Genomic DNA, 12,775 nt, shown 5'->3' with positions numbered 1-12,775 from the left:
GGCTGCATATTCGTCAAACAAGTTGCCAGTTTCAAAATGCTCCATACCTCTCGATTGGATTCCAGAAAACTGATAATAGGCTACAGATTATTATTTTCCATAATTTCTTGTTGTATGTTCTAATCAACTTCCCTCTCTTACAGGAAATTAAGTCAGCAGCAAGAAACGAAAGTAAAAATGGAGGAATTTCAAATTCAATGAAACCCATGTCAGCATCAGAAGAACGTGAAATAGACAATGCCATAGCTTTAGCCAATGAATTTGCTGCATTAAATGCCGCGGACACAATTGTAAGTACGTCACCGCACAGCCGTACGGACTCGGAGAGCGGTTGTGAATCGCCTCGATCCAAACTACCGTTCAAACTACCCACGTTACGTCGGAGTCCAAAACCTGAGAAGCCATCTTTCTCGGATGAGATGGCGAACATTTCAGACGCGAGTGAGGAGTTAAATACCCCTGAAGCCCAGGAGGCGTACAATCTTTTAGTTGCTCGAGGTTCGGGCGGTTCAGGACCGAAATGTGAGAGTCCGAGTCGGCGAGAACGACCAAAACATTATCGCCAACAGCGTGTGAAACGCCAAATGGAGTGTGAGAAACGTCTTTCTGATTCGGATGCGGATAGCCGCAGTACATCATCGTCCGAGGGGCGTGGTCGAAATTCTTTGATATTGCGCAAGGAGGGAATCAGTGAGCCCGAATCGGATGGCAGTAGTCATAATATCAGTAAGGAACGTAGCCCCTGCAGCTCGATACCTGAGATCAGTACGTTTAGTTACGAGCGCAGCCCTGTTTCATCGATAGCTGAGATTAGTAAAGACCGGAGCCCGGTCAGTTCTGGTGCTGAGGATAAACCGGAATGCCCGGTGATTCCGCCTAAGCCGACGCCAAGCCCTACAAATGCTCAAAATATGAAAACTAGTCCTTTTACGTCCGAGGGTAAAAGCTTCATTTCTGCCCCTATGGAAATAGGTACGCTCGAACGAAAACGTATCGGGAATGTCGAATTAAAAAGTATCGAACATGTTCAAGCATCAAGTAGGATATCATTATCTAATGCCCAACCACTTGTGAAGCCTCTCACGCGGCGCCCAGCACCGGACCCAAAACAGGAATCTGGGGAGCCGGCAGAAGTTGACACTAATCCGTTACGGCGGCTGCGATCGGGAAATGCTGTACCGGTGTTCCGTGCAACAGCCCGTACTGCGGGTGCACGGAAATTCTCCTGCCCTGACGACAACGCGTCGTCGTTCGCAATGACGCGACGAAAAGTTTCGCTACCGACCAGTCGGGATGAGGGTATTGGTGCTGTAGACGGAGGAAAGAGCCCAAATGCGGAGGAAACATCTGGAGTCGATCCTCCTCCATTACCGCCTCGGGATCGATCACGGCCGACGACACTCAACACCAAGCCACGACAGAGGAAATACCCGCTCGTCATTGACCAGAGCGTCGCAACTTCCACTTATCAAAACGCGTGTCCTAATGGCCGCAGTGCGCGCACATCCGATGAGGATAATTTTGCAAGCGCACCGGAGGATGCGAAGGAAAATGGAGACACAAACGGAAACTCAACGAAAACTGGATACACAATGCTCGCTAACTGTACAGCGGAACAATTAGGATTTCTGGATGACCTTGACCCATTCTGGAGTCAGAAGGTGACCTTTGATGGATCAAATGACCTTGAGGAGACGGATGGTATGCCGAAGATGACTGCCAAGTATAAGATGCCGGACAGCAATGTGAGCTATGAAGATCTGCTCGACTTTGCTCTGGATAAAGGAGATTCTAAGTAAGTATCAGAGTAAATAATCGAAAATTTGAATTAGCCGAACTCGAAACTGCGGTTATTGGCCTAACCCTTAGAGTAAGAGCGGATGCAGGCGGTAATGCAAGTGGTATCTGTACCAGTTCTGCCACTTGGGACTTGCAGTGCATGTCATAGTGTCTGCTCTTCTCATGCAAGTGTTCCATTATGTTTCAGGGAGCAGACGTCGGCTTGTGATGAAGTTCGGCTGATGCAACGGGTGCTATCGAAAGAGGTAAGCGTACAAAAGAGGGCAGAAATTATAGGTCTTAACATCACTTGTAATTCACCTCATTTCACTTCATACACATTTCTTCTTCTCTAATCTTTCCCCGAAGATATATGGAAACACAAAGTCATCTCCTCTGAAAGATTTAATGATATTCAGAACCTACAAACGTTAAGTGACGATTTCATCTTCGACAAGGAATCAATTCCTGTTTCTCAACTCCTGTACTCCTCCATGGCAACTCCTGCCCCCATTCTCAGGTGTAGATGATACCGAACCCGATGACCAGGCCTCACATCATCCAAAAAATATCAGTAAAAGCTTTGCCTACTGTGCCCGCTAAATGTTGCCCCCATCCCAATAGGGTACCAGCAAAACTTTGCCAACCCACTACAGGTGCTGGCTGTCACTGGAGTGTTGCACTGTTGCAGAAACTCCACGTCAATTTTGTCCGAGTTCGGTTGTCATTTTGACGGATACCCCAATGAAAGTCAGTTCCACCTATTGGGATGTGGATACTCTTTTTATGTCTATATATCGTCAAGTTTTGACCACAAACTGTTAAACGTATCCTTCGAGTCACCTTGCACCGCTAATCAACATTGGTTAATCCTTTGTCTCACTCATAGCGTAAAAAATAAACAAGTTTTAATGTTGTAAGTTTATGCCGATGGTTTTTTTCATCTTTCGAACCTGCATGAGGCCAGACACTGCATGCAGTTCATCCTACAATCGATCGGACCCTTGAGTTCATTTTGGTTGATTTTTGGAAAATTTTGAAAAATGTCCCAGGTGAAAGCGCATCTGACAGAAATAGTTCCATGAGAATACATTCACTCAGAGGAATGGTCACATGATTTGGTTTTGAAAATATTTTGATATTTTAAAATTCTGTGCGAGTGTGTTGTAGGATGAACTGGGATTATTCAAAGTAGACCCACACAAACTACCTACTCTCTTGTAGCACTTGGATGGACTGGAAACTAAATCATTCCTCCGGTTTCTGGATGATGTTTAGTTAATAGGTAGAGGTCAATTTCTCTCAAAGGTGCATAAGCGGCACTCTAGAGGTCAGACATTGTACTTTAGTTTAGTTTTATTGGAAAGACAGAAAAAATCTGGAGATAAGTTAGAAAAGCTGTTGTGACAAGTTCAACCTCAGCTTCCATTAACTTTGATTGAAATTGACAAGTGTTGCTATTAATCCAGTGTGCAGTGACGTTGCAGGTGTTTTTAGTTGGGTCATTTGCATAGTCTCGCTCAAGTCATGAGTACAACTCCGAATTGTTTGAGACGATGTCCGAGTTGCTTTGGTGCCTCTTAGAAATAGGCCTTCCGTTTTATTATTTTGCCGGTTTTTCTGGTATTTTTTTCTTCATTATTTGTTAGGGATGTCCTCTATCTGTTGTTTGTGTCTGGTTGATCCTAGCTGCTTCTGGCGAACTTTTCACAGCTGAAGTAATGACAAGTAAACTACATGTGTATGATTGCGGCAATGAAGTCTATATATCTTCTCAAATGAGTGATTTTGTCTAAAAAATACTTTGCGCACTTTCGAGCATTGTAGATCTTATGTTGCGTGTGCTACTTTCAGATGAATCTTGATCAAGAAGCATCTGGGATCAACCTTCATGTTCATACTTCATCACTCTTTGTGTTGTGTATTTCTATAGTAACGAAATTGTTTCTCATTAACCAAATCAGTGTTCTCCACATAAATTTTAATGGAGGGGGTTGTTTTCCACTCAAATTGATTCACACTCATCAAAGGCACCTTCAATAAAACACTGAGGATCAATTCAGTGTTCCCTGCTTGGCAACTTGTTGGAAGTTTCTCGTACAGACAAAGAAACCCTCCCCTGGAGAACACTACAATATAGTAGTATAGTAGTAGTTCTTAATGTGTGGGTTGGTTAACTATTTCAGGCCCAGTAGACCCCCAGTCCTGTAGTATGGTGATTAGACTGATACCTATTGGTGATTAAGGTTCTTTAGCTGTGGTGGTGTACGCACTAGAGGCTCCGTTAGAACAGATACACGCCATATCTCTTAGTTGCGAGAGAAATGATTTGGGGTACAGCATGGTGCTCCAATTTACTTGTGCACACTTTACTGTCCTCTACACACTTCTGAACTCACTCAAAAAGCTGAACGTGGTAAAAATGACTAAATTGGTGAATACTTCTTATGCAGCTCATTGGCTACATAATCAACTACCGGTACCTGAGGAGAACTCGAAACTGCTAACATTTATCAGTTGAAGCTTATTCCCGCCTTAGGTTTTAACCGGGCCGATCAAAACTCCCCATTTTTATAAGCGTTTTGGCTATAGGTTTCCTTTAACTGGCACTTGTGTCGTTTCTTCTACACTCACACCTGTTTTGTACAGCATAACCTAGTGTCACCCTACACTCATACTGACAGCTTCCAACTTGAACTAACTTATTTTTTTATGCGTTTTGAATTTTTGCATGGTTGATATAACCAAACTGAACTTCGTCCCACAGAGAATTTCATTGTCGTTGGAAAGTCCCCCTTTAATCGCCAAAACATGACAGTGCTGCAAATTTTCTTTCAACTGCTTTTAAATCAACATTTCTGAACAAATTAACAGAATCTGCACCAACTTTGCTACCATATTCTATTTTAACTATTGAAATCTGTTCCATAAAATGTCTTTCACTTTTATACCAAAATGATGTCACTTCAAAATTATAAAACGAAATTGAAAAAGTTACATTCATTTTTGAAAACACGTAATAGTTGTCTGTCCCATGTGTGTGTTCCGTCATTGATGTAAATTCAGTACTAGTATCAGTAAAAAGAACATCATCATCGCAAAATCACATCCCAGCTGTCCTCATCACATTTGCCCACCGAATTCAATAAGAAGTTTGCAATTTTCTTTCGTGACAATTCAGCCCAGGGCCCTGAATGAGCATTTTCAGAAAGTTGAACAAATTTGTACATGCGCTGTGATTGTGAACATCATTCACCCAATAGTTGTCACTGTTATACACTCAAAACTCATGCAAGTTTATTTATCATTTCAGGTTACCATCGGCGACTGTCTAAACGCGCTGGACGAGACGCGCTGGGATGTCCACAATGCAATAAAATACGTCAAACTACGCCAAGTGCTGAGTTTGCAATGCGGTGACATTGACGTTTGTAAGGAGGCGCTCCTGAGGAGTAACTGGGACGTCGCCAAGGCTGCCAACTTTATGATTGAGCACCCGTTGACGAGTCCAGAATGTGTCGATGTGTAGTCGAGCTCGATGTGTGTCGGTCTTTCGTCATGGTGCATTTGAATCGAATCTGCTTTATATTAGCTCGAGGACATTCTAGAAATCTTATCAAAGTCTGTTGTATGGTTGTGACCACGAATTCTATTGTAAGGTATTTTTAAATGATTTGAAATAAATCTCACCTTAAAATATTGGCACCGTCATAACCATGTTGAATGTGAAAATTGGAATTAATAGATTTTTCATCCGAATTTCACGACTTGTTCTGAATACATTTTAAAGTACCCTAATTGCTCATTAAAGTTTTCCTTATCCAACTTGTATTTTATGAATACATCAACATACAAATTTCACATCATGTTAAGAAAATCAGACTGCAATGATTTTGTGATGTCTTCATCGGTCCAGCATCTGTTATCTACTGTTTCCATGGTCACCGTGGCTAGGTTGCTGTGGCGTTGTCATAGCAACATCATTGCTATGGTTACCACTTTGTTGATCTTTGATCCTCTGTCTTCTGCTGCTGTTGTTAGGGAAGAATAATAGGGGCAGCTCAGTTGGTGATTCAACCCAATCTTGCCAGCAGAAGTCTCACAAATTCAAACAAGCATGGACTTGTTCAAATCCAGTTTGAGAGTTTGACCTTGAACATACCCTTGGCCTTGAACTTGCTCCAAATATTTTGAAATTGATGGAGAGACCTCTGGTGGCAGTTGGTAAAGACTTGATGCATTTTCGCTGTTGGTGCATAATCGTTTATGCAGTTTGGAGAGTACTGTTGATATTGTTTAGGACTAATGTCCTTGGTGATATTGTTACTCAGTGTCAAGGTCACTTTGAAGGGTCAAGGTTAAAAATTTGTGTTGTAGAAAAAAAAATATGGAGGGCTTTGTGCATTATGTACCCATGTAAAAAGATATATTAAACTTTTGAGCAAATCTTAAATTACAATCGCTTTTTTCGAGAAAGTGTTGCTTCTTTTGAAAAAATATTTAGTACATGTTTGCTGTTTTGCAAGTGGAACAACTGATCTTGTTCAAAATGTTGGCATTACTTTTTTTTCGGGTGTTATCAAGTGATCCAAGGGATCACTTGTTAGTCTGCTGAACTTCTTGGAGAAGGTGTCTCACAAACGGATCACATAAGCATCAGATTGGTTGACAGTCTTGTTTCAAGTAAAACTGTTATTGGATGTAGTCGATCCACAATCACCACAACCTTTCTAATTCTTGTTGGGTCCCAAAATCATATTTAACTTTTGACAAACTCGGTCAAGTGGTTTGTGTTTGACAGCCCGAAAGGCTGTGAGCATTTACTTCTGACAGCGACAATAGGTACAAAGCTTTATTTCTTTTTCTCCACTTTTATTATTGCATCATGTGCTGACTAGGGTACGAACATGGGGACATTCAACCTTTCTGATTGGTCAATGCAGGAAACTGACTTTTCTGAGAAAGGAAATTTTAAAGACAGTCGTACATTGTCGACTCTGTACAGCTTCTAGTTGATAGTTTCAGCCAAAAACGCATTAGTTCGGTTCTGTTAATATTTTCATGTTTTGTGTATAAAATGTAATATAACTCTCATGTAAACTTTAATACTGCCAAATCGTTATTGACATTCTTTGTTAAAACACATTATTGTTTCAAAGAAATTGTCTCATTCTACAGGATGGGCCAAAAAGATCATATTTTGACTAAATCATGTGTGGTTAGACTCAAACATGTGAAGGTAGCAGCCCTGTGAGGATAGATTGCCAGGTTCTGTCTGGATCAGTATCACTTCACAGAATTACATTTTTGGACCAGTATACATGTTGTCAAAAATTGGGTCAGCTACGTATGATTTTGGTAAAATCTACTCAGAAGACTTTTTGTTACACCCTGTATAATGCCCTGTACCCAGCGATCATTGTTAATATTTTCACAGTTGCATAAGATGATAGAACCGGTTGCAATTGGGGTAAAATCAATGTCGGCCTGGGATTTTCAGCTAAGGGCAGGCCTCTCATGTTCAGTTTTGGTTACGAATGTCAACCAGGGACATTCAGTTGGGGGAAGAGTCCTGTCACAATCACAGACCATTCACAGTCCGGGAGTTTGATTTCAATTTTTTTGATTTTCCCTTCAGACTTTTCAGCTTCTCTTTGAGGTCAGATAGCATTATGCTTCTTTCATTGCTTCATGTTCGTCTCCTCATAATTTGACCACTGTTTAGATAATTTGACCACAAGTCTAACGCACACTCTCATGCCCTTTTTCATGACATCAATTTTTAGTTAAGACGTCATTCAGGCCATCATGGCGTATTTTCTGAGCTATGTTTTTCCTTGGGCGCAGCGCTCTCACATCAAACTGTCTAAACTGGTCCAAGGTAACTTTTTAGAGGGAAAATACAATTATGATAAGGGCTTCAGTTGGGTGATTAATATATTGGTGACTGTATAAGAAATAAGGTTTTCTCATCATGTGCAATTATTTCTTGATAAAGTTGAGATTTTTGACTTTCCTTGTATAAAAACATGTATAAGCTTATGATTAACACTAATGCCCAGTAGAACATTGTATACTGTACACAGCCTCACTTCATGATAACATTTGAGAAGAAGTTTTGCAGCTCTGAATAATGTGCATTCAAGTTCAGTTGTTTTTTCCCTGGGCACTCTCTCAACCCTGGAGGCTGATGCTATTTTCTGGCCAACTCTGAGGTGTTCTCTGTATTTTCCAGTCAGGTACAACATGAATGCACAGCTCTGCTGAAATCTTTTTGTTTTTACCGAATGGAGATTAGTTTGGTCCTCGAAATATTCAATTCATTATGAGACGAAATCTTCTCGACCTATATGATACAAACTATGAAGTGTTAACAGTACGACAGTGTCTACTACTAAAGTCAATTATTAATAGCATTAGTAACTAACAATTAAATTTGACTTCACAGCAAGGCCAACTTTTACCTGTAATAGGCCCTGGTGTCAGATGCAGCTCAACCAGCATATTGGTGTTGACATACATGTAGCTGAGTTGATCTGTGGGTGTAAAGAGAACATTATACAGGTTGACCCAATAAAAATGGCCCCAAAAAATCGATGCACGTACCATTACAAATGAAAACATTCCTACTGGGACACCCTGTAGAATTGGTCTGGTGGTCTTGTTGTGAAGCCAACTCTTTTATTAATTGACACGTAATTAATTACGACTTATTTACTCGAACGAGATCATCATTATCAGATTGTGGTCATGTCTAATAAAATTCAGTCCACAGATTCAGTCCAACAGTCTCTTCGTTGTTGCAACTTCCCAAAAATTCAGACAAAGTCACACCCTGCCGCTACAGGATACCTGGGTAATACCTAGGCACCAAGGCCTGTGACCAACCAAGTGGTCCATACCCCTGCCAAATCCCCAATATTCCTCAGACAAAGTCACAACCTGCAGCTGTAGGATACCTGGGTAATACCAAGGCACCAAGGCCTGTGACCAACCAAGTGGTCCATACCCCAGTCAAATCCCCAATATTCCTCGGACAAAGTCACAACCTGCAGCTGTAGGATACCTGGGTAATACCAAGGCACCAAGGCCTGTGACCAACCAAGTGGTCCATACCCCAGCCAAAGCCCCAATATTCCTCAGACAAAGTCACAACCTGCAGCTGTAGGATACCTGGGTAATACCAAGGCACCAAGGCCTGTGACCAACCAAGTGGTCCATACCCCAGCCAAAGCCCCAATATTCCTCAGACAAAGTCACAACCTGCAGCTGTAAGATACCTGGGTAATACCAAGGCACCAAGCCCTGTGACCAACCAAGTGGTCCATACCTCAGCCAAAGCCCCAATATTCCTCAGACAAAGTCACAACCTGCAGCTGTAGGATACCTGGGTAATACCATGGCACCAAGCCCTGTGACCAACCAAGTGGTCCATACCTCAGCCAAAGCCCCAATATTCCTCAGACAAAGTCACAACCTGCAGCTGTAGGATACCTGGGTAATACCAAGGCACCAAGCCCTGTGACCAACCAAGTGGTCCATACCTCAGCCAACGCCCCAATATTCCTCAGACAAAGTCACAACCTGCCGCTACAGGATACCTGGGTAATACCAAGGCACCAAGGCCTGTGACCAACCAAGTGGTCCACACCCCAGCCAAAGCGCCAATATTCCTCAGACAAAGTCACAACCTGCAGCTGTAGGATACCTGGGTAATACCAAGGCACCAAGGCCTGTGACCAACCAAGTGGTCCATACCCCAGCCAAAGCCCCAATATTCCTCAGACAAAGTCACAACCTGCAGCTGTAGGATACCTGGGTAATACCAAGGCACCAAGCCCTGTGACCAACCAAGTGGTCCATACCTCAGCCAACGCCCCAATATTCCTCAGACAAAGTCACACCCTGCCGCTACAGGATACCTGGGTAATACCAAGGCACCAAGGCCTGTGACCAACCAAGTGGTCCATACCCCAGCCAAAGCCCCAATATTCCTCAGACAAAGTCACAACCTGCAGCTGTAGGATACCTGGGTAATACCATGGCACCAAGGCCTGTGACCAACCAAGTGGTCCATACCCCAGCCAACGCCCCAATATTCCTCAGACAAAGTCACACCCTGCCGCTACAGGATACCTGGGTAATACCAAGGCACCAAGGCCTGTGACCAACCAAGTGGTCCATACCCCAGCCAAAGCCCCAATATTCCTCAGACAAAGTCACACCCTGCCGCTACAGGATACCTGGGTAATACCAAGGCACCAAGGCCTGTGACCAACCAAGTGGTCCATACCTCAGCCAAAGCCCCAATATTCCTCAGACAAAGTCACACCCTGCCGCTACAGGATACCTGGGTAATACCAAGGCACCAAGGCCTGTGACCAACCAAGTGGTCCATACCTCAGCCAAAGCGCCAATATTCCTCAGACAAAGTCACACCCTGCCGCTACAGGATACCTGGGTAATACCAAGGCACCAAGGCCTGTGACCAACCAAGTGGTCCACACCCCAGCCAAAGCGCCAATATTCCTCAGACAAAGTCACAACCTGCAGCTGTAGGATACCTGGGTAAATACCAAGGCACCAAGGCCTGTGACCAACCAAGTGGTCCATACCTCAGCCAAAGCCCCAATATTCCTCAGACAAAGTCACAACCTGCAGCTGTAGGATACCTGGGTAATACCAAGGCACCAAGGCCTGTGACCAACCAAGTGGTCCATACCTCAGCCAAAGCCCCAATATTCCTCAGACAAAGTCACAACCTGCAGCTACAGGATACCTGGGTAATACCAGGGAACCAAGGCCTGTGACCAACCAAGTGGTCCACACCCCAGCCAACGCCCCAATATTCCTCAGACAAAGTCGCAACCTGCAGCTACAGGATACCTGGGTAATACCAAGGCACCAAGGCCTGTGACCAACCAAGTGGTCCATACCTCAGCCAAAGCCCCAATATTCCTCAGACAAAGTCGCAACCTGCAGCTACAGGATACCTGGGTAATACCAAGGCACCAAGGCCTGTGACCAACCAAGTGGTCCATACCTCAGCCAAAGCCCCAATATTCCTCAGACAAAGTCACAACCTTGAGCTGTAGGATACCTGGGTAATACCAAGGCGCCAAGGCCTGTGACCAACCAAGTGGTCCATACCCCAGCCAAAGCCCCAATATTCCTCAGACAATGTCACAACCTGCAGCTGTAGGATACCTGGGTAATACCAAGGCACCAAGGCCTGTGACCAACCAAGTGGTCCATACCCCAGCCAAAGCCCCAATAATCCTCAGACAAAGTCACAACCTGCAGCTGCAGGATACCTGGGTAATACCAAGGCACCAAGGCCTGTGACCAACCAAGTGGTCCACACCCCAGCCAACGCCCCAATATTCCTCAGACAAAGTCACACCCTGCCGCTACAGGATACCTGGGTAATACCAAGGCACCAAGGCCTGTGACCAACCAAGTGGTCCATACCCCAGCCAAAGCCCCAATATTCCTCAGACAAAGTCACAACCTGCAGCTGTAGGATACCTGGGTAATACCATGGCACCAAGGCCTGTGACCAACCAAGTGGTCCATACCCCAGCCAACGCCCCAATATTCCTCAGACAAAGTCACACCCTGCCGCTACAGGATACCTGGGTAATACCAAGGCACCAAGGCCTGTGACCAACCAAGTGGTCCATACCCCAGCCAAAGCCCCAATATTCCTCAGACAAAGTCACAACCTGCAGCTACAGGATACCTGGGTAATACCAAGGCACCAAGGCCTGTGACCAAGTGGTCCATACCCCAGCCAAAGCCCCAATATTCCTCAGACAAAGTCACAACCTGCAGCTGTAGGATACCTGGGTGATACCAAGGCACCAAGGCCTGTGACCAACCAAGTGGTCCATACCCCAGCCAAAGCCCCAATATTCCTCAGATAAAGTCGCAACCTGCAGCTGCAGGATACCTGGGTAATACCAAGGCACCAAGCCCTGTAACCAACCAAGTGGTCCATACCCCAGCCAAAGTCCCAATATTCCTCAGACAAAGTCACAACCTGCAGCTGTAGGATACCTGGGTAATACCAAGGCACCAAGCCCTGTAACCAACCAAGTGGTCCATACCCCAGCCAACTCCCCAATATTCCTCAGACAAAGTCACAACCTGCAGCTGTAGGATACCTGGGTAATACCAAGGCACCAAGGCCTGTGACCAACCAAGTGGTCCATACCCCAGCCAAAGCCCCAATATTCCTCAGACAAAGTCACACCCTGCAGCTGTAGGATACCTGGGTAATACCAAGGCACCAAGGCCTGTGACCAACCAAGTGGTCCATACCCCCGCCAAAGCCCCAATATTCCTCAGACAAAGTCACAACCTGCAGCTGTAGGATACCTGGGTAATACCAAGGCACCAAGGCCTGTGACCAACCAAGTGGTCCATACCCCAGCCAAATCCCCAATATTCCTCAGACAAAGTCACAACCTGCAGCTGTAGGATACCTGGGTAATACCAAGGCACCAAGGCCTGTGACCAACCAAGTACACAATCTCCAACATCTGGCATGGTCTGGTTGTCGAGGCCATGATACTCGAACAGAAACAATTGAACTACCTGATCACATCTACTCCCCAACACCCCAAAAAGACCTGTTCCTATGTAGTTTATCCCCCTGACAGTGAGTAATTAGTAAAACCCTTTGGCAACTATTAGTAAAAATATGACTGCTGATTGTTCGTAAGGAGAAAATGTTGTGACACAGGAAAGGTTCACCGTTGGCCACCTGTGACCGGTCCTGATGCCTCCCCAATGAGATGATTCATTCATTTCACCTGATAAAGAAGGCGCAATTCGTCCATAAACGCCACCTGCTTCATGAACGCCACCTGCTGCCCCGGTCTTCAGGCGAATAGACATGATAGAGAAAGCTCCCTGGTCTGGTGGTGACTCTTCAAGGGGAGACATCATATTTTTCATTCGTCAAGATAGTCAGGATGTGACGTTGTCTTTA

General features: G+C 44.5%; 1 protein-coding gene across 5 annotated transcripts in view; it reads left to right on the top strand.

Annotated features, from left to right (window-relative positions):
* Positions 1-8,565, top strand: part of LOC135496451 (activated Cdc42 kinase-like) — a 53,015-nt gene extending 44,450 nt beyond the window's left edge. For 4 of the 5 annotated variants that reach the window (XM_064785762.1, XM_064785760.1, XM_064785761.1 and 1 more), the window contains 3 exons: positions 144-1,795; positions 1,988-2,045; positions 5,093-8,565. In XM_064785762.1, coding sequence (XP_064641832.1) covers positions 144-1,795; positions 1,988-2,045; positions 5,093-5,308 — 1,926 coding nt within the window. In that variant the 3' untranslated portion in view covers positions 5,309-8,565. Of the gene's footprint in view, positions 1-143; positions 1,796-1,987; positions 2,046-2,668; positions 2,696-5,092 lie in introns of all 5 variants that reach the window. The other variant, XM_064785763.1, reaches the window with a different exon arrangement.
* The last annotated feature ends 4,210 nt before the right edge of the window (positions 8,566-12,775 follow it).

Source organism: Lineus longissimus, chromosome 12, assembly GCF_910592395.1.
Source record: "Lineus longissimus chromosome 12, tnLinLong1.2, whole genome shotgun sequence".
Lineage (NCBI taxonomy): Eukaryota > Metazoa > Nemertea > Pilidiophora > Heteronemertea > Lineidae > Lineus > Lineus longissimus.
The sequence above is the reverse complement of the archived record's forward strand: the minus strand, read 5'-3'. Positions and strand labels throughout refer to the sequence as shown.